The 24,289-nt window shown below is 32.7% G+C and overlaps 3 protein-coding genes and 1 long non-coding RNA gene across 4 annotated transcripts; 2 read left to right on the forward strand and 2 right to left on the reverse strand.

Annotated features, from left to right (window-relative positions):
- Positions 1-906: 906 nt before the first annotated feature.
- LOC123654247 lies at positions 907-7,290 on the forward strand. Its single transcript, XR_006743215.1, has 3 exons — positions 907-975; positions 3,583-3,586; positions 7,280-7,290. It is a non-coding gene; the product is annotated as an uncharacterized LOC123654247 (long non-coding RNA).
- LOC123654244 (cuticle protein 21-like) lies at positions 3,453-4,824 on the forward strand. Its single transcript, XM_045590161.1, has 4 exons — positions 3,453-3,651; positions 3,819-4,049; positions 4,269-4,442; positions 4,611-4,824. The coding sequence occupies exons 1-4, from the start codon at positions 3,634-3,636 to the stop codon at positions 4,701-4,703; spliced, it is 516 nt and encodes a 171-aa protein (XP_045446117.1). The 5' UTR covers positions 3,453-3,633; the 3' UTR covers positions 4,704-4,824.
- Positions 7,291-8,072: 782 nt separating the features above from the next.
- Positions 8,073-11,494, reverse strand: LOC123654504 (protein unc-1-like). Its single transcript, XM_045590404.1, has 6 exons — positions 11,463-11,494; positions 10,701-10,862; positions 10,356-10,521; positions 9,816-9,901; positions 9,068-9,255; positions 8,073-8,116 (listed from the first exon to the last, which is right to left on the reverse strand). The coding sequence occupies exons 1-6, from the start codon at positions 11,492-11,494 to the stop codon at positions 8,073-8,075; spliced, it is 678 nt and encodes a 225-aa protein (XP_045446360.1).
- A 1,340-nt stretch (positions 11,495-12,834) lies between these two features.
- Positions 12,835-21,626, reverse strand: LOC123654242 (band 7 protein AGAP004871-like). The gene is made up of 7 exons (XM_045590159.1): positions 21,382-21,626; positions 20,610-20,710; positions 19,819-19,974; positions 14,842-14,939; positions 14,397-14,558; positions 13,656-13,821; positions 12,835-12,989 (listed from the first exon to the last, which is right to left on the reverse strand). The coding sequence occupies exons 1-7, from the start codon at positions 21,467-21,469 to the stop codon at positions 12,852-12,854; spliced, it is 909 nt and encodes a 302-aa protein (XP_045446115.1). The 5' UTR covers positions 21,470-21,626; the 3' UTR covers positions 12,835-12,851.
- Between the last annotated feature and the right edge of the window lie 2,663 nt (positions 21,627-24,289).

The following is a 24,289-nucleotide window of genomic DNA, read 5'->3' on the forward strand; positions in this document are numbered from 1 at the left end:
TTAGATAAAAATAAATAATATTTCCATTTAAGAGAAAAATAAGAAACGCTCTCAAAGTTCTTCATACATTTTTTACTCGTGAACCATCGTCGTTCCGTGATTCCGCGCCGAAACGCGCTTATGGAAGCACGGCTGTATCGCTTCAGCGCAAGTAATAATTACGTGAAAAATGAGTTCCTTGTGTATACTGTGCTTGGATTAAGTTGATACTTTACAAATTCCCACGCAATCCATAACTTAGAAACTCAAGATCTTCACAATCGATTGTCTTTGCTATGCATCTGGTTTATATATTATGTCGGAGAAGATTCTCCAGCGTAGGCTTCTTAACAATCTGACGTCATCAATATGAAGTCATTATCTTCAATATAATAATGTTCATGTTATAATTGGTGATAATTCGTTTCATAATAAAACTATTTTCGATACAAAACAATCATTTTAATTTTACGACACTTTTATCAAGAACTTAAACGTTACACTTGATAGCAATATTTCAATGAATAGAAATTCTAAGATTAATACTCAAAGTCTCAAACAACAGTAATATTAATAATCTGACAACTCGAATAAGAATAATTGCCAGCGAGACGTCGTAGTTCGCTGTATCGAACTAAGAAGGAATCTGTCTCTTTTACCGATCCAAATACGCTTACATCCACCCGATTTCCCGCCAATGCCTATTGCATCAAGACATTGTCACATTGCATTCCTATTGGTCGAGGGAGTACACGCATTAGGATCGTTACAATATTAAATTAAATTATTAAACAAATAAATCAAAGTAGAAATGCATAGAATTGACTTCTAAAATTACAATAATAATTTAACGTTAATTATTCAGCAATTTAAACAGCGAAAGCATTACATAAAAATAAATGGTAACTAAACAGCAACTTACTTCAATCCTGCTCGTCATTGGCAATGCACTAACGTGCAGTCCATAAAAAAAAAAAAAAAAAAAAACTTCAAGAAGTTACAAAACAGATAATCAATTCACTAAGATTTCGTTCATTAATTAAAAACATTTAAACATAAAATCTTAACCTAATAAATTAAAAACAATTTTATAATTTTAATCGAATATTGTCTATTGAAGTCCAATTAGCGTCCGCAGTGACACGGCCATTATGCGAGCGATGCGTGCCCTGCAGCGCTTTGATTTCTGGTTCAAATCCGGCTTAGTGTCCAGAGTCGTTGGCTTGAGGCCGTTATCACTTTGATGTCTGCTCAGTAGCAGAGAACATGAACCTAATGCGGCGTTGGTACAATAATAAAGTAGAAGCAACTCGAAGAAACCGGTTTTTGACATCGGAGATAATCTCACGCCGACATATACAGGGTGACTGGTGAATTACTATCAATATTTACAGAGGATACTCGGTACATGATTCTCATTCGAATTATGTAAAAAAAAATAGGTACTTAATTTTTGACAAAATTCCCACAAATTTCAATTGAAGTTGTTGTTTTCGTTTGCGAGCAAATACAATAATGAAGTTTTGGTATCGCCGCGCTAGTGTATCCATTCATTCTGAGGGAGTGGATGGTAGGGTTTGACGAGTACATACCTATTTACGTATACCTCGCAGATGTCATATACAACGCCATGGGACTCCGGTAGGTGCAGGGAAACTCACGAGAGATGTTGATTGTCAGATACAGTCTACAGTACCTCATTTCGAACAGATTTTCTCTATCTATATAAGGTAACTGGTTGAATCTCCGATGAGAACAACTTTGTTTGCTCGCGAAAACCGTGCCGCCATTACTATAGCTCCAAAATGGTTCATAAGAGCTTCGTCCCGGTGGATGACACAAGTATAACCGTTTTACAAGTCAAAATCACAAAATGTAACCGCTTAACGGCTTAATTGTGTGACTCTAAGATCTTTGGCAGTTTCGACCCTCGTGGTAACTACTATTCCTACATTCTCATCGAAGTTTTTCGACGAGAATGTAGGAATTTTCGATGTAAAAATTTTGTCTCTTAGTGTACAATAAAGTATATTTGTATTGTATTGTAAACACAATTATAAAAGCTTATAAAATAAAAGTTGATTTTTTGTATGTTACATAAAAATCAACTTATTTATGTATAATTTTTTTGAATAATGGATATGTTATCACAGAAGAAATCTAGTGACAAAAAAAAAACTGTTTTCTAAGCAATCTATGACTTCCGAGATCATTTTATAATCGAGGCAACTTAAATGTCTAACGATTGTGTCGTTTGAGCATGTAATTCTGTCTTGTTTAAGCAAATACTACGACAATAAATTGATACTTTTTATTTTAAAATTCTGTACGGTTACCTTGGGGGAAGAGAAAATCCAAAATTGGTTATCATGAAGCCGCAAGTAAAGTCTTAATCATTAAAGGGTCAGGAGTATTAGCTTTCGTTGTAAACGTGTTTTAAATGCAGTTTGTACAAATTAAACAAAAATTAGCTTTTTACTCGTTAATGCTTAGCTTCGCGACCCTTCGTAAGCTATCAGTTTTAAAATTTGTTTTGAGAAAGTCACATTCGGATAGGTTTGAGTGGGTAAATTTCCTCATTTATTTCTTTACTTAATATCAACAGATATAATTGTTTTTCTAAATATATTTCAACGTCTTAGTCATTCTTATTTCAATGGATAAATTATAATATAATTCAGACTTTCCATTGTAAGATTATTATGTATTATTGTATATATTTTTAAAAGCTGTGGTACTTGGGGAGATCTACGTCCAGCAGTGGACTGCAATAGGCTGAACTGAACTGAAGTGTGGTGCTGGTCTCTTAAGAATATTTTTAATTTAATATGATGCCTCGGAGTCCTAATGAAGCAGTCTTTGCGGTCTTTTAAGTAAAGTACTTTTCTGCTGAATACGAAAGAAGACCTTTTGTTTGCACTAGTGCATTTACAGATTGTTTTAGTTTAGTTTACTGAACTTGTTATATCTATCCTGTGGTTTGAAAGATTGAACACCATAATTAAAAAATACATACATGAATAAACATACGTAGTTGTATTTGATATGTAAGTAATTGTTTAGTACATAGTCCGTTATATACACGACAAAAATGATGCGAATTTTTAAATCAGCAGATAATGTTACGGATGATGAAAAAAGCTTAAAGACAATAAATTTATAAGCCTGAATTGATTTTAGGAATAGTTGTGAATCTATCATTAGTGGTAGCTCAGGCGTTACTTACCATATCAGGCAGATCTTTGCCTTCGACAATTAGACATACATAATTATAACTGTTATATTTAAAATATAATTTAATGTTGTTTATGTTGTCTGATTTTTTTTTATCAACAAATGTCTACTCTTCAAAAAATTGTACTAACTTTAATTATTATTTAGTATAATCAATATTGGATGAAGTTAGGTATTGTTAAAATAATTAAATCAAAGTTTCATTGTCTGAAGGGCGTCTATTGTAATTACTCGGTTTGCCTTCAGTTAAATATTGGAAAATATTGATTCATAGTTTGCCGCAACCGATAAAATAATTTCGTGATTACCTATACTTTCTTAAATAACGCTCAGGGTATAAAGCCACAATATTGGGAGATCGGTCAACAGTTCCGTAGGCGGCGGTGCAGAGATTCTTAACCGCTGCAACTTGTAAACAAAATGGCTTTTATATTTAAGGTATTATTGAAACATTTTCGTTTACTTAAAAATAAATAAAATAGGTGTACGTAGGTTAGAAAAACTAAAAAATGAATTTAACGAAATTAATTTTAAGGCTAGTCTTTTTTGTGATTTCAATGAAAAAAAAAATTATTTACTCGCATAAATGACTGTTTATTTTTCAGACATTCGCGATGTTAGCTATAGTTTCATTAGTATCGTCAAGTCATGGGCCAGGCGGTTATTCATACAACCGCTTCAGCGGTCCTGTGAGCGGGAATATAATTGAAGTCCAGGTTCCCGCAGCTCGAGGAATTCCCGCTCAACAGCACGCTGATTATGGTTATGACCATCATGCCGGAAAAATCGACCCGGAAACTGCTAAATATGAACGTTTGAAAACCGTCGATTACAAAGTTAGTTTCATTGTTTTTATTTTGTGTTCGTATAAATAATATGAATGTGCAAGTGAGATATGAGTGTATTTTTATTTCAGTGAGTCGTTGAACTATGTAGGAGTTGAGCACTTTTATTAACATAAAAACATTTGTCCCAAGACCAAACAAAGAGGCTCAGGTAAAATATGTACGATTTTTTAAAATGGTTTTTATAATTTCGATTATTGTATTCGACAGGCTAAGCCCGATTATCACTACGCTTACGGAGTTCAAGATCCTCACAGTGGAAACCAACAAGATCACAAGGAGTACCGCGATGGAGACGTAGTGCACGGCGAATACTCACTTGTGGAACCTGATGGTTCTATTCGTCTTGTACGATACACCGCTGACCCGAAGAATGGTTTTCAGGTATAGTAGTTTAGTAAAATATAACGTGGGAACAAAATTAAATAATGAAAATTATGTCATTTTACTTAATGGGTTTGTACGTTTGTTATATTTATGTGTATCTCGTGTTTGTTAAAGAAATTGAACTTTTCTTTTATGAAATGAATTGCAACATTATTCTTTTTACAGGCTGTGGTACATAAGAAACCTGGAGGCCAACCTAACGCACCAGTGCATTACAATAAAAAGCAACATCGTGAAGAAGATTCCGAAGAATATTAGTTAAACATTAGTTTTTATCGACTGCTTAGTAGATAATATTTTTTTCAATTTAGTAGTAAGTAGTTGTTGTTTAAATATTTATTACGCTGTGAATGTTAGCTAAATAAAGACTAGAAAACAATGAGTATTTTAATATCGCAAAACCAAATTTATCACAAATAAATAAGTCATTTGCTAAAAATCTTCTTAAAGAGTTCTACTGTAAAAGGAAATACAATAGTGTGGGTTTTCTCTCCCGCAATCGTATTTAGTGATTGTAAATATCTAAGCTGAAAGGAAGTAAATAGGCGTAATTAATTAGTTTTACGAACAACTTAACGTAGGAAATTGTTTTTATGAAGTTAATTTAACCAATTATCATTTTCATACAAAAGCGGAAGGATTTCGGCAATTTTAGAGATCTGCAGATTCGATCAATTAAGTAGATAATGTAAGGGTCTATTAAATTTTCCTACTTTAATTACTAATATCTAACGTTTTATTTTATGCAGAATATTATGCATGTATTGTTTATGCATACTAGCAGTATCCTTGAGTTCATTAAAAAAGAAACAAGTTTGCTTATATTTTAGGTATTACAACTATTTTCATCTATTCACACTCCTTGATTAGAAAACATACATTATGATATTCGATACATGTTGGTACATGTGACATTTTAGGGTTCAAAATTATCGGCTAAATAGTTTTATGAATTAATAAATGTCCATAAACGAATTTTTACAAAAAACACTGTGCTTCACATAATTACTATTTTTTTTACCAAATTTGACAAACCTGCATGCAAACTGGATTGTCCAAGAGAATATCAGAAGCCAGCTGAAGGTTTTTCGTTGATTCGATTTCTGCTTGCGCAACTATAATTTTAGCATTTGCTAATCTTGTGGATTCGGCTTCAACTGCCATTGCCTTTTGTAGTTGTATTGGCAGACGTATATCTTTACTGAATGTTTATTATTTACGATTAATTACCTATTATTATCCACTTTTAAGTAGAAGTCAAACAACGAGTAAGAACAAATAACTCAAATGAAAAAAACTTGAAAACGAAAGAAGTTATTCGTTTAAATATGTAGGGGAACACCGGGCAAGATGGGGTACTTAACGTTTAAAGCTCCAGAAATCATAGGGGTTCAATTTTTCATAATCATATTTATTCTTAATCAGGCTTGTAGTTATCAATCTTACATATTAAATTTAAATCAGGAACATAGAACCATAGCATTATTAATAATATAACAAAATGTAGAATATGACATATCACCCCATCATACCCGATAGGTCGGGTAAGATGGGGTGGGCCTAATGGGCAAGATGGGGTATAGCCATTCTCTTGACTATTCAGGAGTGCAGAACTCGCAAATGAATGTTGCTTCGGCATCATTATTATCCACCCCTGCACAGCCATAATGTGACTATTTACCACAAGAAGAATAAGCAATCCAACCTTTCTTGGAGTCAAAATGTAGCCTGTACAATATAGGCATGGAGTGTTTTCGGTTTCAACATCACTCTCTTCAGAAGACGGTTGTCTAATACGTTTCTTTGGATTAAATTTCTTTGTGGCTTTAGTCTTGAAATGGTTTTTGTTTCTCTTCCTTTTTCTGGTTTTGCTCCTTTTTTCTCTGTTTGATTTCAGTTTCTCTTTTTTAACTTTTCTGTCACATTTTTTTAAATAAATTCTTGTAACTTAACTCTAATAACTTCTGTTTATGGTGAAGAGGTTATGATAGCAGTTTTACCGTATCTTTTGGTCACTCTTAATGTTTTCTTGGTCACTGGAAGAGGCATTACATTGCTTTAACAACATACAACATATATCCTATGCAACATATATCCTATTTCTCGCTTCAAAACAACTTCTATCGCCTTTTTTATTGCTTACCCTGACCATTTTCCTCTTTTTGAGTTTCTTTTATAAACATATGTGACTTTTTTTTTATATAAACCATCCTAAAACAATATTTAAAAAAAATGATTAATCAAAACCGTGTCGGGCAAGATAAGGTATCTGATACCCCATCTTGCCCGTTGATCTGTTTTAAAATTAATATTCAAACAAAAGAAAATTGAATGATGTTTTATAACAAAACAAGTTATTACCTGTTACTGCAGTGTACTGTAGATAGGATTTACCGAGGTGCCGCTTAAAATTCACCAAATACAAGTTTCATGCGCTACGAAACGTATATATAAGAAATTTTAATACGAACAAATGAAATGTACTTTTCGTCGATAACTAAGACAAATGAATAGCCACAGTGTTAGTACTCGTGTGACTAAGAGCTGTCATAGCAGCCAGTAGAGAGATGGCAGAACGAATGTAATCGATCAATTCAAATCATCTAAAAGGCCTGATGGCCCCATCTTGCCCACCACCCCGTCTTGCCCGGTGTTCCCCTACCTCATAAAATATTTAAACTACCTTTTCTTAATAATTTATTTTCCTAAATTAGCGATTTAGTTAAATACTCAGCGTGAGATATAAAATAAAACGTACATCTCAACTCTAACCACTTGAATTCCCCAATCTCGTATTATGTGTTTCATGAGTTCGAAAACTTGGTGACTTACAGCCGGTCGGTTTGCTAATACTTCCGATAGTTTTCTCGTTCCAAGGGCATTACGAAGTGTTGTTGCAGCTAGGTAATGGGTTGATATTCTGAAATAACTTTGATATTTACCAACATTCAATGTCAACTTATAAAATGCAATGTACAACTAATAATGTAATCCTCCGAAAACCGAAAGGTAGGTACGTTTATTATTATTACATTTATTTCTAATAAATATAGTTTCTGGAGTTGAATGCGTAAATGATCGAAAGCCTTTTAAAGTTTCTTTCGAGTTCCTTTCTTGTTATGTCTTACAGTTATACCTGTATTGTTTTTAAAAAAGTCTTGTCTCTATTAAGCTTGTATTATAATCTCCTTTAAAGGACTTAAGAAGAGGATACGGATGATAAAGAAGTAGATGAAAGTACGTTAAAGTTACTTGCTGCTTAGCAACGAGCTATTACTTGATAAGAGCATTACGGGAAAAAGTGTGATTTTAAAGAACATGTAGTTACTTGTAATCAGTTACACTTAAGACCGCAAGCACAGGATCGATTATTCTGTAAAATACAACATCATCCACAGAAACAGTCAGCGAATCCTTAGTGAGTGCCTGTATTAAAAAATGTAGATAAAAATAGAAGCATAAATAGAGCATTACTATTTTATCTAAAAAAAGTATCTTAGGCAAAAGTAACTTACGTCTTGTGGTGGAACAGCGTAAACATAAGTTCTCAAATCTATAAATTTAAGTGAATCTACACATGGTAAATATAATATAAGGCCAGGACCAAAGGCATGATTTTTATGTACTTTACCATTGCGTAGTATTACTACTCTCTCGGATTGCCGGCCAATCTGAAATATTACCATTTTGTATGAAATAATACTGAAATATGTAAAAACTTTCAAAATCAAACAAAGCCAAAACACAAACCACAAAAATGCAGAAAAGAGATAATGGCAAAGTGAATACAACGAAAATAATAGACAAAAGTATCATAATTTTTTCAATTAATTTATCTGCTTCTGAAACGAAACAAATTTAAAAATGATTAAGGAATCTTTTTAAATCTAAATAATAATAAATACCCTTGTAGATTAAATCTAGATACCATCGATTGCCTTCGATTGCCCACATCGTTCACAGTGGTTAATCACATATCAATCACTTTGCTTAAAAATTAAAAATCTTGCACAACCAGACCATTTTTCATCGACTTCCAAAAAGGATGAGGTTCTCAATTCGACTGTATTTTTTTTCTTTATGTATGCTAACTCAGAACTTATGACTGGGTGGACCATTTTCAATGATTTTTGGTTTAATCGAAAGGTGGTGTGTGTCATGTAGTACCGATTAAATTAATTTGGAATCTGCCAAGTACTTTTTGTGTTATATCTAATAACGCGTATTTACTAGACTATTTTTTCGTAGACTTATGTTGTTTTATAGCGCATAACTTTTCACTGAGTAAATCGATTTTAATGATTCTTGTTTTAATCAAAGCTGATGCTTATCTTGTGATATCGTTTAAATCGAACGAGATCTGATAACTATTTTTTGAGTAATCTTTGATAACGCGTATTTACTTGACTATTTTTTCATCTCCCTACGTTGTGTTATTTATCGATGTAATTGAAATCGGTATTTTTTTCGTTTGCGAGCAAACACAATTATTTAAAATTTTATCTTATTACTTATAAGTATATGTCAGTTCTAGTAGCCGTATAAAATTACAGATTTGAATGTTTTTAAAACTGTACAATTAAAATTTATAACTATTAATTGAAGAAATAAAACGTTTTTACCCTGAGTTTCTTGCATTCGTGGTATTCTGGCAAGTATGTCATCCGTTGCAATATCTTGAATACTGTTTTCTAGGTTCCTGTTGTATGGTTGTGCCGGAAATTGACGTAAACTATCACGTAGTCCAGGATTACTACTTACTGTGGTAATTTTTTTATTGTGTCTTTCGTTCATGGCGATAAAAATATTTCTAAATTGTTATCGTTATAAAGTCTGCGTATGTTATTTTCATTAAATTACTGAATGTTTTATTTATTTAAAAACAAATGTGTAGTTACGACTCGTAAGTCAAAATTATATTTGACATAATTGTCAGTTCTGTTTTTATGATAATTAATTATGATGACCTATATAATACATCTAGAGCCCGGGGGGCTAAACTTTCTTCATTCCATAAAAGTTAAAAATTACGCAACAAATTGCTCTCAACAACCTGAAATTGAAGCAGTAACCAAATATGAAGTATAAGTCACAATGTCGTTGGCAGACACCACACAGACAACCTAAATGTTTGCCAGGCCAGGGGCTGAGACTGTCAAAATTGTCCGGCTACTGAGGAAATATCCTGTATTAGCTACGCAAGTAACAAATATGAAATTCACTTTAAACTATGACGAAATTTAAGTTACAAAAATTTGGAGCAACGGTTGACGCGATTTCTAATATTACTTTGAAAAATATATTAAAAAATTACTTTAATCGATTTATGAAACGACGAAAGTTAGTTGGCATTTTGTAAGCCTTTGATACCTGGTATCTTCCAAAGCCACTAATTTAACTTCATATTTAGCCATTGGTTCTACCGGAGTTGGAAGCATGCGCTGAGAAACTTTCAACTTTTATAAAATGACTAAGGTTTAGTTACGACTTTACACTTTAACACTATTCAATAATATCTCATCTTATAAGATTAGATATTATTTATCATCTTATAAGATGAGATATTATTTAACATTATACAAAAATATAGTATAAATATACATAATTGTGTGTATTTGCAAGGCAAATTTACCATGATTGTGACGAAAGTGTTTTAACAAGTTCCTGTAATAATGCTATTTTTGCTGATCTGGAACATCAATAGGAAACGGAAAAAATATTGTTGTCGTCTGTTGCGCTGCAATATAGTTAAGTGTTTGCAAGTATCTTAACTGAAAACCAAAATATTTTATTATAATTTAAGTATAATACAAGCACATTCAAACTTGCTGACGATAATCTCAATTTCAACAACCCAACATGTTTTTGATAGTTATTTAGATCCTTTCCATAATATAAAATACTATTTACAAGTATAGTTTGCGGCTTTTCCTGAATAATCTTTGAGGCGTCTCTAAGGTTTTCTGCGGCTTTTATTTCACCTTCTGCTTCAATTATTTTTGCTTTTGCTATGCGTGTACCTTCAGCTTCTGCTGCTAATGCTTTTTGTAATTCATATGGTAGAATAACGTCTTTTCTAAATAGTAAACAAAAATAGACGAAATAAAGTTAAAGTAAGATTTGAAATATTAACATCTATGATCGTTTTGCTTGCTAAATAATTTCTACTTTCATTTGACTTGTCTATCCTAATTTCATATTTGAATAAAGGAAGTCAAGGTTAAGTAATGATATTAAGTGCTATGAAATTATTACATTTCTACACGTTCCACTTCAACGCCCCACTCCACAGTTCCTTTGTCTATTTCTTTACGAACCGCTTGACTGATTGATTCGCGGTTTGTCAACAAGTCAGTCAACGTATATTGCCCCAAAATATTTCTTAAAATAGTAATAGCCAATAGTTCAGTTGCTTGTCTGTAATTAGGAGTAATACATTACCAAAAGCAATTACTGGATAAAAAATTGATATTAATTTTTTTTATTTACTTATAAGACTGGACATGTAATAAACAATTTAGCGGTTTCATTACGTGAAAGTAAACAACAGCGTCAACGGTTACGGTCACCAAATCTTTTGTAAGAATCTGAAATATTGATATTTGTTTAAGTTATCCAATACACTATTATGTTTAAATTAAGAGTTACTATTTGTTGTATTACAATGACACAACTGCTCTATCTATACTAATAATAAAACTAAAGCTGATTCACTTTTGCACATTTAAGTTAAAATGAAAAAAAAAAAATGGATGACACTTAGAAATCGGCCTCTTGAAAGTATCGTAAAGTTGTACCCGTGTGTGTTACATTAACAAGTAAGTTTTGTATTACTTAAGGAAATTTTTTTACGAGTCATTAAGATTACTGAGGAACAGTATATATATATATATAATATTTTAATTAACAGACGCTATAATAAAGATAAAAAAGATTAATAAATACCTCTTGGGGCAGCAAATTAAAGGATTGAGTTCTAAGATCAATTAATACAACGTTATCCGTACATGGAACTACCCAAATAATGCCAGGTCCAACGGGTGAGACATTTCTTACTCGTCCAAATCGCAAAACTACTGCTCTTTTGTACTGTTTCACAACCTTTAAAACATTTAATATAGATAAGGAATGAATAAAGTTAATCAACAAACACTAAGCAATTCGCTCATACGTTCAGTAACTTGACGAATGATTTATTTCCTTGTTGTAATGCACTGTTTAGATTACAGTCATTATTTCTAAAATTCTACTTTCGAGCTCAACAACAATTTACGTACAATGTACGCATACAAATGCCTAAATAGTTATTTTTTAGTCTACCTTATACTGAACCTATATATCGCTAGAAAATAAAAATCCCCCTTTTTTGATATAGGTACATAGATGAAAATGTAACTCTAAAATATCTTACCCTAAAACAAAACAGTAAACATATTGGAAATAAAATGATCATCATTATTGTAAATAATCGAATTATTTTCTCCTTTAATGTCTCTTGTTTGAATTCTAGAAATAAAATTTAAAATTATATTAATAAACATTGAAACATTATTCATAAGAGTGTACAAATCGCAATGTACCATAAGCTGTGTATTCAGAGGTCGTTATGTGCGTTTTTGATCTATCTTCTAACATTACGTAAGTCATAAATAACCTTTATTATATAAATATCTATATGGTTTTACTTTCGTACTTAAATTTTTGTTAAAATTCAATTGAATTAGGGCGTATAAAGCCTGTATAATTTACTGTAATATAAAAAAAAAATCAAAACATTGATAATTGATTGAAATAATCAATGTCATTTGATGTACTATATATAACGAGACTTGCTTTCTTTCAAAAATTGTAGATAAATAAGACCGAAATCTAAGTTAAATTATTTTACTACTCAGATGTAATATAAAAAAATAGAAAATGGTATAAGTACGATTTTTTAGCTAGTTGATAAAAATTATGAACATTTTAATTATATTAACAGGATTGCTAAAATTAGATGTTAAAAATTAATGTCTCACTTTTAAAACTAAAAGATGTTAGATGTAAATCATATTTCCGTTAGATAATTTGCAATAGCGAAGTCCAGTCAATTTTCGGATTCGCTATTACTAGAATATTTTGAAGGTAATAAATAAAGTAGTTATTCTAATACTTGTATCATAAAATACAGACATTTTTAAAAAAAATATCATATCAAAAATACCGACACGGTGAGTCGGAGGTGCGGGTTCGATCCCCGCTGGAACGGTCGATTTGATATGATATTAAAAAAAATGTTTTTAAATTCCCCATGTGTGGGTATTACACAAAAAATATCACAAACAAAATAAAATATGGAAATATTTTTTTTTTCTAAATTTCTCGTCACCATAAAAATGAAACGCAACAATTCTTAACAAATGTTTATTAAATAGGTAATGGCGATGGAGGTATGCTGGGTCCGGCGCCGCTCAAAAACGTCTTAAGGAAATCCATTGGGAAAGGAAAGATAATTGTCGAGCTTTTCTCAGCTGATATTGTATTAAGGGATTGAAGATACCGCAACTACAAAAAGAAAATGATATAAATTTATTTGTAAAAAAACATCAGGTTCTGTATCTACATTAATATTACAAAGCGGAAGAGTATGTAAGTAAAATCAGTCTTACTATCGATTAACCATCACTAATCGCTGTCATTTAAGAGTTAGGCACATTGTTGTAAGTATTGTAATTGCTTTATCGAAATTTGGATAACTGATATAAAATTAATCTCCTACATTATGTAAACTTACATGCATGTGGTGATAACCTACAAGAGTTGTTCTCTTTTGCAATTAATATTTAAGGGCCTCTTTCATTGGTTGCCATTAACGCTATTTGACATGTGATGGTATCCAACGGATAAAATTCAAATTTTTAATTATAAATTTTATATTATTCTTTTCCACCATTGAATTCCACTATATTTTAGCATATTTCTATTCGCAATTGTTTATCCATGACAGGTAAAATAGGTCCTTATTGTAATAACTATTGGTATAAAAAACGCATGTTTTTGGTAATTTGTAGTAGTTAATATATAATTTAATTAAAAAACTATCTCTACCTTAGAAACTAAGGTTTAAGATCATAGATATAAAGCAGATGCCGTAAAAGCGAGTTTTACTGCTAGCATAAAATGTCAGTACCTATATACTATATTGTATTGATTGTTTTACTACAATTTTACCTGTAGAGCGGTTGGATTGTCGATCATTACAAGTGATGCTTCTCTTAGAGCCTTCGAGGCTTTGATTTCTCCTTCAGCTGCAATAATTTTAGCTCTAGCTTCTCTGTCAGCTTCAGCTTCGGCAGCCATTGCTCTTTGCAATTGTACTGGTAATCGGACATCTTTGCTAAATTCAAATAATATATTTTTTAATTTTATTTTTTCTATTTGTGTAGTATAATTTTTGTTATTTATATTAATAAACATTATTTTAAGTTATAAAAATCATTTTTTAATGAGTTTAATAGCTAGGAAAATAAAGATGAAACAAAAAATGAAGTTGACGAAAGTAAAAGAGAATCGATTCGATGCGATTATAATAATACGACTAGTGTTTTTAATAGGCGTAGTAACATTATATTTTTATTGCAACATATTTAAAGAAATTTGATATAATTATTGAATAATAGGTTTTTAAAGGAAAGTATTACAAATAACAACACTGTAAGTCTTGTCAAGTAAGCCAGCTGTAATATTAATAAAGGACAAATAAGCATGCTTAGAATGAAATATTAATGATGATTTGTTGATGACAGTGACAGAATGTGCTCCAGTTTCATGTATTCGATAAATCTTTAGCAGCTTTGTTATATACTACTAAATGGCGTTGTCGCCAAAATGTACTAGTTCAAGAGTACTAAATACTATTAGAATTATTAAATCGTTTTAGTTAACTCTACTATTAAAATATATTTTATTTACATTTCGACTCGTTCCACTTCGACTCCCCATGGATCAGTGGCTACATCTAGATTGGCTTGCATCATATGACTAATGGCTTCTCGGTCAGATAACAGCTGAGCTAAATCCCGCATACCTAGCACGTTACGGAGAGTAGTTGCAGCAAGAAGACGAGTAGATGCACTGAAAATTATCAATAGATATGCTATAAAAAGAGTAGACGTGTCAAGGATTGGACTTTCCGAATTGTTTAAGAAAAGAAATTAAATTTTAACCCATTGTAAAACTTTACAATCTTTTTTATTAACAATTTTTTAAAAATCTTCTTGATGATCAAATGGTTCATCCGTATGGCACTAACTAACGTATAATATTTAATTTAAATATAATAATTATACAGTTCACATTACTTTATACTATTAATGTTCTCTGTGAAACTTAGTAGTTTATACTAAGTATAACTAACCTATAATCTGCAACCCGAACAACTGCGTTTAAAGGTTCCTTTATTCTGTAATAAACAACTGCATCAACTGCTACTGTTACAGAATCTCTCGTGAGCACCTGCAACGATAAATAAGTAAATGAATGTAGTGTCATGGGACACCACGTAGGAATGAAGTTCCTTCGGATAGTATAGAAGCAACACAATTTGAAAAAAAAGTTGAATTTTATATATATTTTCTAGTTCTTGATTTTTTTTTATTTTGTTGATTGGTGTTTAATTAAGTACATAAAAGTATTTAGGAAATTTAGTATTTTAGAAAATAACAAATACCGTAAAATAAAATAAGTCAAACAAAATAATAATAATAATAATAATTCAAACTATTAAGTGAAATAAAAAACATATGTCTATTTATTTTTGTCAACAGTATAAAATTACATATTTAAAAAAGTTTACTAGTAATATTTTAGTTTTACAAACGTCATATTATACAGTCGTGTGACTGCTATTACGTCACTGCCGTTATATATTTTTCTTACGGTTTTAGTATCACATTTTTTTCAGATCGGTCGCCCAGCCAAATGTTAAGCCTGCCGTAAGGAACTTCGTTGCAAAACTTTTTACTTAATGGCCGATAGGGAATTCATAAATACAAGTACACAAGTCCACGACAAGTATTTGGATGGTCCTATATAAATATTTAACAGGAATTAATGAAACAGCTATCACCAGCTGAAAAGTCAATTACTGTAACCACTGTGTCAACCCATCATCACGTATATTTTTTATTTAATGTAATCGGAGTACCATTCTGTTATTATTATTCATAAATTATGTATAGAAGTTGTTAAACTGCATTAGAAGATATGAATTACTTATACATATCATCCATCAAGCTATCATTGATGTCTATCATATCCTGCTTCTTTTATATACTTTTCATTTACACAATGAAATACACTAATGTTTTGAAAATGTGTTTGGTGTAGACAAAGTATTAAGACGATTAATTTTCGTCTTACATCTGTTATTTAACAGAAGATTTAGATATTGAGGGCATTCAGTACATTTTTAGAACGGATAAATTGAGATCACCTAAACCAGATCGGATCACGATTCCGTAAAAAACGAAATATTTAAACGAAAAACACTTACACGAATTTCAGATAGTAAACAAATTTTACATTATGCAGTATTTAGTGAATTTCCGTCCTCCTGATTACTGAGAAAGAAGGCTATAAATCATTCTATTTTTTAATTTGTATTTTATTAATTTATACGTATATAAATAAATATATAGTATACTACACCCAGACTCTAGGTGGGAATCGAAACCACGATCCTTCAGATTCCACGACCACAAAGCGGGATCACTGCAAGCTGTGCCTCATCACATCATCATCATCACATCAGCCTTTCGCAGTCCACTACTAGTCATAGGCCTCCACAAGTTCACGCCAAAAATGGCGTGAACTCATGTGTTTTGCCCATAGTCACTACGCTGGGCAGGCACTGAAGACGCTGCTGCCCGTCTTCGGCCTGTGTATTTCAAAGTCAGCAGTTGGATTTTTATCCCTTGGTCGCCTCTTACGACATCCACGGGAAGACAGAGGGTGGTTATATTCTTTAATGCCGTAACCACACAGCATGCTAAGCTGTGCCTAAGGCCCATTCAAATGTGCTAGAATCATGTTGCCACCAAAAGAACGAAGTAGTAACAAAAAAAGTCATTTGGTTTTAATTTATACTAAACGCAGGTTAAACTGGTAAAGGCGTCTAGTGCATTATCTCGAAGTATTCTACTAATAATGTAAAAAAAAATTTTTTAAACTAAATGTACCAAACTAGGTATATTATTACGTAGCTTACAAAGCAGAGTGGCGTATTAATAATTTTTTAATTTTTTGTCAATTTATTTATTAAAACTGTAATCAAATTACTGTAAATCAAATTTGTTTAATTTATTTTCATATTGTATACTTCATTGTATGAGTACAGTATCATATATTTTACTGTACTATAACTTGCGTTTACCACAAAAAACACTTTTTTTTAAATAAATTGTCACTCTATACTACATACAAGTACACAACATAAAATATAGTTGTTGTAAACATGTTTTGATAATTTTAGAAAGAAACAATCAAAAAATATAGTTACTCTCATGTTTGTTACATTTTCGTTTACTGACTTATTTTTAATCTGCCCATCATACTTTTCTCATAAATTTTAATCTAGTGAACAATCATCATTTTGTGTCGTACGTGGGCGCTAACATTACAGCTGTATCAGTAATGAATCGGTTATGAGTTAGAACGGTTCAGACATTTCGTATACAAGACACAATTGTTTGTGCATCGTAAAACTTTGATTGATAGTTTATAGGCACATCAATTAGACGCAAACCAGCTGAATGGCAGACATTCGGGTTAACTGTTTTCAATACCAATGCCAATTTATAATAGTCTTTGTTCGTAGCCATGTGTTCTCTGTTCATTGTAGTTTTGCTTCAGCTATCTTGCGGCTATTTATTACAGAAATGATTGGGTATATGAAATATAGATTTCGTACACATTGTCTTTCATAAATGTGTAAGTATTAAATATTTGATGTTATAACAATACGTTAATCACGCGAATTAGATACTTATATGAATAATAAATAACGTTTTTTTTTAACTAACCACACACACATACACATATGTGGTTAGGTTAGGGTGGTTAGCAAATAAGTATTAAATATATTTCATACTATTTTCGAGAAAAAAGTTTAAAAGTGTATTACTTGCCGCTTACTATTTATATCATGTATAGAGCTGAAAGCGCTGTAAAAGTCACTTTCAGCCTTACTGAGTGTCAGCGTCACTGAGCGTTTGCGTCACTGAGCTTTAGCGTTAGTTATTTGATTGTTACATACAATTTCACTACCCATATTTTTTATACCATTGAGCTTTCATTTAAAACTTTCGAGCAGGATGTAGATAAATAAAGATGAAAAGCCCAATAAATAATGCTTAGTAGCACGTATGATATTGCAGAGATCCGAAACAAAAATGTACCTATTTTTTTTTTTATATCGCAGTGTAACCCATTTACGGGTGATATCCAGGATGCCCGGGTAGGCATTCCTAGACCGTATGTCGGCTTAGCACTTGGGGGTGCACTACCGACCAAAACCCCTGCGGGAGCCTTCAGCCGCTTTAATTGGAGGGTCCCAGAACTGCAGGCAACAGGATCCCTCCAGCGACAGGCTGGCCTCGGCGAAAAGACCAGACTTCTCCTCCATGGGACTGTCCGGCTCACCTCTGAACAATCCCGACGACGCCATGTCTAGCAGGACCGGGTTCCCATCCTGGCCCGACATGGGCACAGGGGCGTTACTGGAAACGCATTAAGTAGCGCCTCCTACGCACCCCCGTTCGTCGCCTGCGGACGGAGGCCTCGTCGGCGGCCCCCTCTCTCATCCGCTCGTCGTTCTCCTTCTGGGACATTACTGTCTCGCAGGAGGAGACCATCGCCTTCCAGGACTTGTCGTCGCCGAGCATCGCGGTGATAACGCTCGCCAGTGACAAGTCCCCTCTGAGGACTGTCGTCAGATCGCGACGTAGCGCCGCCCATCTCGGGCACACCTCGAGGGTGTGCTGGGCAGAGTCCACCGCCGCGCCACAATCGTGACATTCAGTCGTCGGCTCCCTTTGGGCCGTCCGACACAAGTATTCACCAAAGCAGCCCGGTGAGAACTTGCGTCAGACGGAAGGTGAAGGGTTTGCGCTTACGGCGCATCCACCGCTCAAGGACCGGGCGCAAGGCAGCCGTTAATAAAAAAAAAATGTACTTATCCATAACCATAACCAACATAAAAGTTTCGAATAATTTAAGACAGAGGCGGTGTGTAAATAAGAAATTTTATCATTACGGGTTATAAAACAACAACCCCTAATATTAATCGGATTTCCATTTGGTTTTAACCGATACACAGAGTGAATTCAAGAAACAGAAGAGTGAAGAAAATTCAGTCTATAATTAGTTGAGATTCTGTGTATCAATATACAACGCATTTAGGCATTAAGATGGCACACTAGTAAATAACTTATAAATATAATCACACCATTACCTATATGTAATTTACTTTAACAATCGCATATAAGTGTAAAATCTGTAACTGACACTTTCTGAAAGTAGGGAGTAGTGTGAAATTAAACCGTGTCCGTAAATGCATCCGAAAAGGAATATTATTATATTAATTGTAGGTATATTTATTTATTTATTTATTTATTTAGTTGCACCAACAAGATAAACACCAATACATCACAAAAAAGTAGCATGAATATAGAATGTTGATTGTTAAGTGTCACCTCAATTACAGGTGCAAACCACAATGCGAATAAGACAATTTTTACTTCAATTGAACATAACAAGTAAATACTAAGTAACTGAGTCAAATTGCAATTATTAGAACATATATAATAAAACACTTAATTAGAAAATATTGATTAATACTTAATTATTTTAACTAAATGAGAATAAAAATATAAAGAGACGGTATAAGCTAGATTGAATTAAAAATTAAAAATTATTTAAATGTGGATTTTTGACAATAGAAGTAGATTAACGCAAAACTATAAGGTCATCATATACATACATCAAGAATTCCAATCACAAACTATCGCTTACAATTCATAATATTTTAAGCCTATACATTTTCTAAATGAATTCAGACTATTAGAGAATATATCAATTTCATGGCTTGAGTGGTTGACGGACACAGTGGTATTATGAATAGCATTGTATGCTTTCGTGACTCTGTTTAAAGGAGAAAAAAGCCCCAGATTGGATCTAGCACGTTTTTGAGCAAAAGGCCTGTATTTGTTGACTCTCGGTAGGCGCTTAGGTGTATTTATGTTTAACAAAGATAGAAGCTATATCCATATTAATAATTACCATAGATCTAAAATTGCGTATAGCGAAATAACTAAGAAGTAATATTAATTCTTACCTCTTGCGGTGGCACATCGAAGGATACAGTTCTCAAGTCTACTTTTCTGTAAGTGTCGACGCATGGCAACACGAAGAAGAGTCCAGGTCCTCTCACTCCTCCTTTTCGTAACCGACCGAGACGAAAAATAACAGCACGCTCGAACTCTTGGACGACCTGGAAACAATTTAGGAATAGTTATATAGAATATATAATAAATATAGCCACCCCCTCTCTTCCCGTGGGTGTCGTAAGAGGCATCAAAGGGATAACACAGTTCCACGTCCACCTTGAAACTTAAAAACCGACCGCCGACTGATGGCAGGATAGTCATTCAATTGCTGGCTTTGAAATACACAGGCCAAAGACGGGCAGCAGCGTCTTCAATGCGACAAAGCCAGCCCTGCGGTCACCAACCCGCCTGATCAGCGTGGTGACTATGGGCAACACGAGTTCACGCCATTTTTGAGCCGAACTTGGGGAGGCCTATGTCCAGCAGTGGACTGCGATACGCTGGAGTGATTAATTTTTAACTGTAAACTAGACAAAAGCTTCTTTAACGAAGGATGTCCGCTTCTTCAGGAATAAGTAGCTTTCCACACATTTTCTTTATTTTCCGTGAGCACTAGATGTAATTTAATGACACTTTTAGTATTTGAAAACTAGCATCGCATCCTGAATTTGGTACATTATTATTTCCATCTATTTAATGAAACGATAAAAAAAAAACAGATCAATAGCTGTTTATATATTTAAAAGAAAACAATTTATATACAAATTGTTTTTATAAATGAATGTAGTAAAAATATTACCTTAAAACATTCCAATAATGAAAATGGAAAAGTTATAATGACAAGAAGGTAGGAAAAAAATGTTGCAAATTTTTCGACGCATCCAACCGCATGTGGATTTGCTGAAATGAAAATTAAATAAAAATTTTTTTTTAATGTGTTTAGTTGCAATGTTATGTAGAGAGCTAAGACGCAATATATACATTGGCGGTTAATCGCATATAAAGTTTTCTTAAGTAGCTTTTCAACATTATGTACATAGCCTATACCTTATAAATTACTTTTACATTGACCGGTATATAAGCCATAATTGTAATTTGCTCGTGATTCTTTCATTACCGCGATTTTCCACGTTAAAATACTTACGCATTTGTATCGTGATAGCGCAAGTCGTACCCGTATCACAATCTAGAATATATAATTTATATAAATTAATTTTTAATGACACTATGATTTTGTTCACTTATCTATCACTACTTACGGCTGGGTACATTATCACGTCTAGTGCTAATAGATCTTATTTCCGCATGCATTTTAATTAATTCAAAATATTAAAGCATTGCCAATTATATAAATCGAAAATACCAATCTCTAATAACGCGTTTAATTCGACTAACATTCACTGACTGAGCTGACATTCAGACTAACTTACTGTCAGAAGAACGCATGTTTACGCGACCCAAAAACAACACGATTCAAACTAAAAATATCAATTACAATTCTTGCAATGTTTCGAAATCTAAAATAATAATACATATAATTCTTGGGATAAGTTTCGTTTACAGATATTTACGTATTTCGAGGTAGCACTCCACTTCGCCAGAGCCCTTGTCGTGGCAACCGAAATCCATGGGTAATAAGAAGCGCAATGTGACGGGCATTTACCAATTTCGGAATCAATCAATCTAAGAGTTTGCAGTGTGATCTAACCGGTGTCTATATTGGTACTACGTTGAACACGGATAGTCAGGTTGACGGTAAAAATAAATAAATAACGCACTTTCCATGTCGATGGGCGGACGGGCGCACAGTGGGCCGCGATGCAGCGAATTGTTAGCCAGGGCACTTCTTGAACGATATCTATAATACACTGTATGTGAGGATGTTTAGATAATAACTTTACTAATATTAGAGCGTTTTATAAGAAAGTTAATTTGTACTGTTACGAAGATTAACTGAACTGAATTTGAAACTGAGTTTAAAACACTTGTGTTTCCGCTTTTTAAGATATTTTTAAGATATCAGCGCTCTTAGCGAATTTTCTATGGCACCCCCTGATTGTAGTTCAATCCTACATAAAAAAAAGTAATGGATGTAATGACATAACCATTCATTAAAATATATAATACTCAGTATAATAAAGGGGATGAAATTTTAATTTTGCAATTTTTCTATCGGTGAACTCTTTTCTTCTCTCGTGGTCGTTTTTAGCAATTTAATTTTCGATTGACAAAATTTGGCAATCTAGATTGAGATATTGTCGATTACAAAAAGGTTTTTTTTTGTCTTCACCCCACTAGCAATTTTTACAAGTATAGCCAAAATCCACCACGCTGCTCTACTGCGGGTTTGCGGTTTCCTACTATGACTAACAATCACTATCAGTTTTTATGATAACAACAGAGACCAACGGATTAGTGTGCTTTTCGACGGGGAGTGGTGGGCAGACCCACAAAGACAGACATCCAAACCGGAAAGAAATATATTTGCAAATACAAATATCCATGCCGAGCAGGAATCGTACTTGCAAAACCGTAGGTGCTTTAGGCAACTACTCGAACCACTACACCAGAGCGGTTGATAAGCCTGTATATTATTCAAAAAAGTTCAACATTTATTCAACATTTCTATAAGTTCTCCGAGATCAATATCTGTTGATTGCAGTGACTTATTGACGAAATTAATTCAAAAAGTACATTATACAAAACAACTTTTAACTGTTCAGGCACAGTAGTTGCTTCATAGGAGACTTGAAATCGGCTTTATAAACTCATAAAACTGAAGGTGCGCAATTACTTAACCAATTGTGCACTGGATCATACATGCTATGGCTATTTATTGCACTAAGCTCAAGAAATAGCCGTTATTTGAGCTACCTATATGGTTTGTCGGAAGTGTAAAGTATCTATGCATCAATCTAGACAAAATATTGTTCCATTTTATAATTTTCGTTTCTATTCTTTGTGATGTTGACGAAATTATATGTGCTATCGAGGCCCTAGCATTAATTCTATTTAATGATAATAAGTTTTTTTTTTATTGTAGCTCAGCATCATTTAATGAATTTTAAAACTTCTATGAGAAGTGCCATTCCTTATAGAAGTTCCTACGGGGGCTGTTGAATGTGATTTTTTATTATTATTTATTAGGGCAAAAGGGTGGTGCTTTGTTGTCTCAGTCAGCGCAATAAAGGACTTAAATTGTTCAGGCCAAAACTAAAACATACTTCTTTTAAAAATCAAATGTACTTAAAAATATGTACAGATTAAAATTATTTTTCTAATTACGCCTTTAGTGTATACGCCAGTGCCCTTAATGCGTGCCCCTGTTTTGCAAATTCTTTGGAGGTGGAATGTCATATATACCATATTAGATTCTTTAGATTATGATACTATATAGGCTAGCACTTTAATATATTATTGAAAATTCCTTTAAATAATTATAGCTGACTTTGTTATTTCTTGTTTTCAAATAAAAATGTTTTAGACCTATGTATATAGAGAAGATACATAAATATCAACATTAAGTAATGCTTAGAAGAATGTGTATTAAGAAAGAAATATTTGCCAATATTTCAAATGCATTTTTTAATTGAAAAAATTTACTAGAAAAGTACTTATAACATAAGTGAATTAATTTTATAACAGTGTTTCACAAAAAAAAAATATACGAAATTCGAGTTGACTTTTCCATTCTCTTCATTTGTACATTTCTTTACAATTTTCTTTCTTTTTACCGAATATTATGATTTAAGTTCATTGTATCATTTTAAAATATTATACGGTTTTTTTTTAAGTAAAATTATGTTAAGATAAATTAAAGTATGATTACAAAATTTCCTGCAGCCGTTTATTTCACTCACCACATAATGCGAAAAACGAAACAGATGGCCGAGTTACGATGAGCCTTTGTTTATACAATCGCGCATGTACACCACTTGTGAGCCAAATTTATACAAATATGTATTATAAAGCTAACGAGTTTGTTTGTTTGTTTAACCGTGCTAATCTTAATTTAAATATTCTTACAATATTCAAAAGCTTTTTTATTAGGAATGTCTAATTTTTTTTATCGTACTAAAGTGGCAAACAAGTGTATGGTTCGTCTGATGGTAAGCGAATACCGTTGCATATGGAAGCATGTAATACCAAGAGCATTCCAAGCGTGTTGTCGACTCTACTCTTGAGCCTTCCTAGAAGCTCTGACAACCACAATCACCACAGGAACCTACCAAAACTTGAAAGCTGTTGTTATTTAATTGTGATTTTCTGTAAGGTTGAAGAACTTACCCATTAGGGCAGCTCCCAATGCTGCTGTTCCATAACTTTAACACTTCTGGCAACTTTTTTTGTAAAATAAGCCGAGTGAAGTATGGCGATCGTTTAGTATGATACGGTTTAAGCGATCAATCTATATTTAGACGAATACATTACAAGTGTCAATAAATCATGGCGTATTGGTTTAGCACAATGAATGACCTG

The sequence above is a fragment of the Melitaea cinxia genome, chromosome 6 (genome assembly GCF_905220565.1).
Source record: "Melitaea cinxia chromosome 6, ilMelCinx1.1, whole genome shotgun sequence".
Classification (NCBI taxonomy): Eukaryota; Metazoa; Arthropoda; class Insecta; order Lepidoptera; family Nymphalidae; genus Melitaea; species Melitaea cinxia.

Excerpts from the sequence above, each read along its gene's own strand:
- LOC123654504 (XM_045590404.1), bottom strand. The coding sequence starts at position 11,494 with ATGTCTCACCCGTTGGACCTGGCATTATTTGG. Across the intron at positions 10,522-10,700 it reads GAAGTGGAACGTGTAGAAAT|AAAAGACGTTATTCTACCAT; the intron begins GTAATAATTTCA and ends TTTACTATTTAG. Across the intron at positions 9,902-10,355 it reads AAAAGCCGCAAACTATACTT|TTGAAAGTTTCTCAGCGCAT; the intron begins GTAAATAGTATT and ends ATTTTATAAAAG.
- LOC123654244 (XM_045590161.1), top strand. Across the intron at positions 4,050-4,268 it reads TGAAAACCGTCGATTACAAA|GCTAAGCCCGATTATCACTA; the intron begins GTTAGTTTCATT and ends TGTATTCGACAG. Across the intron at positions 4,443-4,610 it reads ACCCGAAGAATGGTTTTCAG|GCTGTGGTACATAAGAAACC; the intron begins GTATAGTAGTTT and ends TTCTTTTTACAG.
- LOC123654242 (XM_045590159.1), bottom strand. The coding sequence starts at position 21,469 with ATGCCCGTCACATTGCGCTTCTTATTACCCATGGATTTCGGTTGCCAC. Across the intron at positions 20,711-21,381 it reads GGAGTGCTACCTCGAAATAC|CAAATCCACATGCGGTTGGA; the intron begins GTAAATATCTGT and ends TTTTCATTTCAG. Across the intron at positions 14,940-19,818 it reads TCGATGTGCCACCGCAAGAG|GTGCTCACGAGAGATTCTGT; the intron begins GTAAGAATTAAT and ends TTATCGTTGCAG.